Genomic DNA, 6,262 nt, shown 5'->3' with positions numbered 1-6,262 from the left:
GCCGCTGCGTCCCGGCGGCCAATCGCAGCTCGCCGCCTCCGCCCCGCGCGCCGCCGGCCGTTGGCCCCGCCCCCTCCTCCCCTCATCCCCTCAGGAGGAACCTCACCCCGCCCGCGCTGCATTCGGAGCTCAGCGCGCAAACACCTTCACAGGGCGAGAAATGCAGTTGGGATTCGTGCCGAGATGTTCAATGTTTACACATGTAACCAAAGGAGGCACGGGCTCTGAACGTGGAAAAAGGAAAGGTGGTTAAGTTCTATGTAAAAAGTTATGAAACTTGTTGATGAAGTCTCATCCAAAGACCCCAAAGACCCTCCTCAAAGCCACCAAGTGACCCTGCGCAGGCGAACAGGGAGGGTCAAGAGGAGGCTGGAAATGGTTCTGAGACTCATTTTAATGAGAAGCGGGAAAGGTTATGGATACGTACAGGTGTTCCTGGGGTCAGTATGAATATGTAACACCTCACTGTATTTAAGCACAGCTCTTATTGTTTAAAGGTGTGTGTGTTGGGCGGAGCGAATCCCCCGCGCACCCAGCGCTGTTTTGCTTTTGCTTTAATGAACACGTGTTTAAGGAATACAATTAAGGAATTGGATTAAACGTTGTTTATCCATAGAAAAGCCTAAGTTATTTATTTCAACTTCCAATATTACTGCATGGTTTTGAAAACTATAAATCTAGGGTTTAGGATTTTCAAAAGGAAATAATCCACCAGCCAAAGTCCTATTATGGCTTATTTTATTGATATTGTAGCAGAATATTCAGTGTCACAGCGCTCATGAATGGGAAGGAGACATTTCCACATACCATTTCTTCCTTGCCGGGCTTCAGTGCAATGAGTCAGTGATGACGGAGTCAGTGATGAACAAGCTGTAGAGTTTTACTCAACTACATTTCAAGAAGGACACTTGTCACTCCTGTCCATGTTCCTCCGTATCCTTATCCTCGGAACTTACTGGTGTGCAAAGCAGTTTGTGCCCATGGTCTTTCTCAGACTCTCTTTCACCTCCTTGTTGCTCAGACAATAGATCAGAGGGTTCAGTGCTGGAGTGAACACAGCATCAAAGACAGACACTGTTTTGTTGAGTTTGGACGGAGGGATCCTCCTGGGCCTGGCACACATGAAGAGAGTGGCCGAGAAAAAGATCGTGACAACAGCCAAATGGGAGGTACAAGTGGAAAGGGCGTTTCTCCTTCCCTGCGCTGAAGGCACACACAAGATAGTTGACAGGATACAGCAGCAGGAGAAAACAATGATCAGGAGAGGTATCAGCAGGATCACCAAGGCCCACACAAAGTCCACTGTCTCTGCAAGGGACGTGTCAGTGCAGGAAAGGCTCAGCACGGGAGAGATGTCACAAAAGAAGTGGTTCATGACGTGAGTTGTGAAACTAAAGACACCTTGACCAAGGAGATGGAAAAGCCTCCTGCCCATGAGAGAATCAACAGCTGAAGGCACAACTTGTGCGTCATGGTGGCTGGATAGCGCAGGGGATGGCACACAGCCAAATAGCAGTCCCAGATGACACATTCAGTGCACATAAGGGAGATGAAGAAGTATAACTGGGTCATGCAGCTGGAGAACGAGATGGTCATGCTCTGGGACCGGAACCCAAGCAAAAGCCTGGGCAGTGTTACTGAGACATAACAAATCTCCAGGAAGGACAAGTTCCCCAGGAAATAATACATGGGCTTTTGGAGGTGACGGTTCCTTTTCACCACAAAGATAATAACAGCATTCTCATGATTGTTACCATGTAGGTGGCCAGAAAGATCAGGTAAAGTGACGTCTGAACCTGCAGCCCATAGGAAAATCCCAGGAGAATGAACTCTCTGACAGCAGTTTGGTTCTTCATTCCATGCTGGGTGCCCACAGCGATCCCTGCAGGTGTCAATGGAGAAAAACAAACAGAAGAGTTCCACAACAGCAAGTTCATGTGAAGAATTGGGGCATTTAGTAAACTGTTTCCTGTGGAAACTTTCTACAAAGTAGAATAAGCATTTCTTACAGGAAAGAAAGTGAGAGGGACGCATGTCTTTATTCCAGTGACTTGTTACTGTACTGTCAATAGCAACACTAGAAAATCAACCCAAAATGTAGCAAAACCCCTCTGTAGCGCACACTGTTTTCATGTAGGATGGAACGTGAAGAACACAGACTGGCTGCTGACATTCCCGCTACTGACAACAGCACCACAGAGGTTCAGGTGGTACAGGGATAAAAATTACTAAAAACACAGATGTAGTACTAATGGAACACGGAGTTTTGAAAATGTCAGACTTTCTTCATTTCCTAATAGGAAATTATCCGCCTTTGTGTTTTCAGTGGCAGCAGTGATGGTCACAGGAGAGACTGCTGCAGAGATTACAAATCCCTTAGCTACAGATTTTAGGAATTTATGTTTAAGCAAGAACTTTGAACTGAATCTAAAGGCAGATCCTGCAGTGAGTGGTTCCTCTGGCTTGTATTAAACACCTGTCTTTGACAGGGAAGAAGAATTCTTTCTTGTTTCAGTTTGCTCTCAGCTCTGATTTAGACAGCTGTCCAGCCAGTAACTTAGAGCAGATCTTGCATGTTCCCATTGGCTGTTTTGCTCTAGATTCCTTTTATATTCAGTGGATATCTGCTTGAGACATTGACTGAGCATTTGTAGCCTAGACTGTAATACTATATATGGATCTATCTCCTTGCAAAACACATCTCCTATTTTTTTAATATAAAGTTGGTGGGGGGTTCCTAAAGAAAATGGAGATGGCATTGTTTAACAGTTCTGGTGAGCATCTGTCAAAGGTGTTGCTCTTGTGCAATTCTTTCTCTCCTGTAAGCATTGTTTTCCATTAAAACAATAACAACAGGAACTCAAAATGTAAAGTTTCATCGACCAGTCTGTAGTTCCTGAGATTTTCCTCCTCGTCCATTTTTAGGGTGGGTGCAATGTCTGTATTTTGGAGTGTTTGCAGATTTCCCTTCGTTCCCGTGACCTTTCAAAGAGAGCAGAGTCAATGGCATGGAGCTGTTTGGAACCAAGTTCAACGCCAGTGAAGTGAAGCAGTTGATTTATGGAAGTTTGTCTGTTAGAATGAGTCAGGTCTAGTTAACACAACTGCCAGCAATGGCATGTGAAGTGTAAATGGATGTTACCTGAGTAGAATTAGGCAAAAGATTGTTATCCACCAAATAAATGGTAATATATGATTACTGAAGGGCTGCAGCTCCCGCTGTAGAGCAGGTGGCCACGAGGACTTCTTGGGATGACGGGGACCCCATAAAAGAGGAGAGCCCTCCTACCCCTTTCTTCTGCCTTTACCTTTTCCCCCAGCTTTCCCCTGCTGAACACAGGCTTGGAGCCAGGTGTCACAGCGATCTTGACCCCGAGGGTGAGGTCCAGCAGCTTAGGGTCCATTGGGCTGGTAGCTGCTTCTCCCAGGTGTTGTCTTCTGTGTCCGAGCTAGGAAGACAGAGACCCTCAGGCACAGCTCAATGAGCCTCCTGCCCAGCGGCTGCAGGAAAGGGCCCGTCCCAATGCCCCCGAGCAGCCCCGCCGTGTCCCAGGCTCCCCAGCTGAGCCCTCTCCATCGCCCGCTGCTCACCTCTGCCTGTTTGACAGTGCCCTGAGCACCGCGTCTGCCTTTGGGACAGCAGCGGTGACACTGCACTGCACAGCTCTTGCACTCAGCACCGCGTCTGCCTTTGGGACAGCAGCGGTGACACTGCGCTGCACAGCGCCTGCACTCAGCACCGCGTCTGCCTTTGGGACAGCAGCGGTGAGACTGCGCTGCACAGCGCCTGCACTCAGCACCGCGTCTGCCTTTGGGACAGCAGCGGTGAGACTGCGCTGCACAGCGCCTGCGCTCAGCACTGTGTCTGCCTTTGGGACAGCAGCGGTGAGACTGCGCTGCACAGCGCCTGCACTCAGCACTGTGTCTGCCTTTAGGACTCCAGCAGTCAGACTGTGCTCCACGGCTCCTTCCAAGAGCTCTCCCAGAGCTGCGTCCTGCGCTGGCTCCTGTCGCTCCAGAGGCACCCGGCAGCAAATGCCGCGGCCGCTCTCCCGGCGAGCGGCTTTATACAGCACTCGCCATTGTGGCGTCACGGCGCTGCTGCATTGTCGCATCACCTTGTTGCCGCGACGCTGCCCTGCTGCTGCCCACTGGCCTGTTGCGGTTGAGACGGACAAACGACATGGCCCAGGCTCTCAAGTACAAACAGCAGTCTCCATTTATTGCCACAAACTCCTTTTTATATAGTGTTTACCAGTTCATGTGTCTTTTTGCTATTGGTAACAGGCTGCAACAGTAACATGTCATTGGCTAATTTTGCTAATGTCGATGTTTGTTACTCTTTTACTCCCTTCTTTCTCATGGGTACACCTTAATATATCCATATACTCCTTTACTCCCATCTTTCTCATGGGTGGGCCTTAATATCTTCAAGACTAATTTCTGTTCCCATACCCTCTGTCCTGGAATCCACGGACCCGCCGTAGTTTCCCACACCAGTATTTTCCTGGCCCGGCGTGGAGGGGTCATCTCCACAGGCCCCTTCTCACCTCAGCTCTCCTGTGATGCTGTGAAGCAAAGCAGCATCCTCCGCAACCGGGAAGAAAGACAAGGAGCTGCCACACCAAAGACACTGGGTCTTGGCTTGGGTTTACCCCCTTTTCTCTTTCAGAGGTCTTCCCTGCCATGGGCCAAGCAGCCTCAGCTTGGGGAATAGCACTGAATTGGATTTTTGGCCCATCGCTCTCAACATCTAATTCTGGATTCACATCTCATGAAATGCAGAGGACACACCAGGGCTGTGGGACACCCCTCTCCTCCCCTTTCCTCAGGGTCCCCTTCAGCCCAGACACCTCTCTGCCCATTCGCGGTCTCCCCTGCCCTCACTTCTGCTCTCACTTCCCAGTGCTCTTTGGCTGGATTTGGTGAGGTCTCCGACAGCCCGTTCCCCAGCTGGTGTAGGTCCTGCCGAATGGCAGCCTGACCATGGAGCATAACGAGTGCACGGCGCAGTTTGCGGTCTGCGGGGCATTCCCTGTCCTCCTCCAGCCACCCTGGCAGCTTTTGAGCTGAAGAGGTGCTGCCAGGCCGGCGCGTTACACAGGGCGAGTGATCGTTGTGCGTGCAGACGGTGACCGTGGGTCTCACGGGAAGCAGCAGGTGCACAGCCCAGGCGTGACGTTCCTCTCCTTCCAAACGTCCCTTGCACGGGCGCCAGCGGCTGCTCTCCCGCTCTGCCATGGAGCAGCAGCGTCGCTGCGCCCCAGCGTCCCTCTCTGCTCAGCCCCAGCAGCGATGACCCTCGCAGCGCGTTCACAGACACTCGCACCCTCACCTGAGGGAGCTGAATTGTTTAGTGGAAAACATCTAGAAATGGGGTTTAACCCAAATCATTCAGCGCTCCAACAATGTTATGAATCATAGAATAGAATCATAGAAGGGCAACGAAGCTGGTGAGGGGCCTGGGGCACAAGTCTGATGAGGAATGGTTGAGGGAGCTGGGCTGTTGAACCTGGAGAAAAGGCTGAGGGGAGACCTTATCTCTGTCTGCAACTGCCTGAAAGGAGCTTGGAGCATGGAGGGTGTCGGTGTCTTCTCCCAGGTAACAGGTGAGAGGACAAGAGGAAACGGCCTCAAGTTACGCCAGGGGAGGTTTAGATTGGATATTAGGAAAAAATTCTTCATGGAGAGGGTCATGAAGCAGTGGAACAGGCTGCCCAGGGCAGTGCTGGAGTCACCATCCCTGGAGGGGTTGGAAAGGTGTTCAGATGAGGTTCTTAGGGACATGGTTTAGTACTAGACTCAGGTCAGGATATGGCTGGACTCGACGATCCTGAGGGTCTCTTCCAGCCAAGATGATTCTATCATTCTATGAATAAGAAAGCACCTACAAGATCCAGGTCTCATCTGGGCATTGTTACAGATCTAGAAACGGGAAAAGATGGAAACCCAGTGGCTGAGCATCCCTGTGGAGGGAGAGACTGTCCTGCTTGGGAGGTTTCACCCTACAGAAGGGACCAAGTGCCACTGGTGGAGCCAGGGTGAGTCCTGCAGAAATGCCTTTCTGGGGCAGGCTGGGGTTTGGACATCAACAGTGTTCTCCATCCAGACTCCCAAAATGACCCTCTCGCTGCCCCTCATTTCTGCAGCTTATAACGCTCCAGCACCGCGGCTCCAGCTCCTGCTCCTTTCCCCCACTTTCTGCAGCTGCTCCCCTCCCTCCTTTCCTTCTTCCATTATTTTTTTTCTCCTTTCTCTTTTC

General features: G+C 50.7%; 1 protein-coding gene across 1 annotated transcript; it reads right to left on the bottom strand.

Annotated features, from left to right (window-relative positions):
- Positions 1-952: 952 nt before the first annotated feature.
- On the bottom strand, positions 953-5,241 carry LOC309446591 (olfactory receptor 6B1-like; the record flags this gene model as incomplete). Its single annotated transcript, XM_082066458.1, is given in 4 exon segments — positions 953-1,380; positions 1,383-1,796; positions 3,290-3,449; positions 4,900-5,241. Coding segments are annotated over 4 exon segments (1,344 nt in total).
- Positions 5,242-6,262: the final 1,021 nt, after the last annotated feature.

This window comes from Streptopelia decaocto (genome assembly GCF_964273445.1).
Source record: "Streptopelia decaocto genome assembly, chromosome: 15".
NCBI classification, from domain to species: Eukaryota; Metazoa; Chordata; class Aves; order Columbiformes; family Columbidae; genus Streptopelia; species Streptopelia decaocto.
The sequence above is the reverse complement of the archived record's forward strand: the minus strand, read 5'-3'. Positions and strand labels throughout refer to the sequence as shown.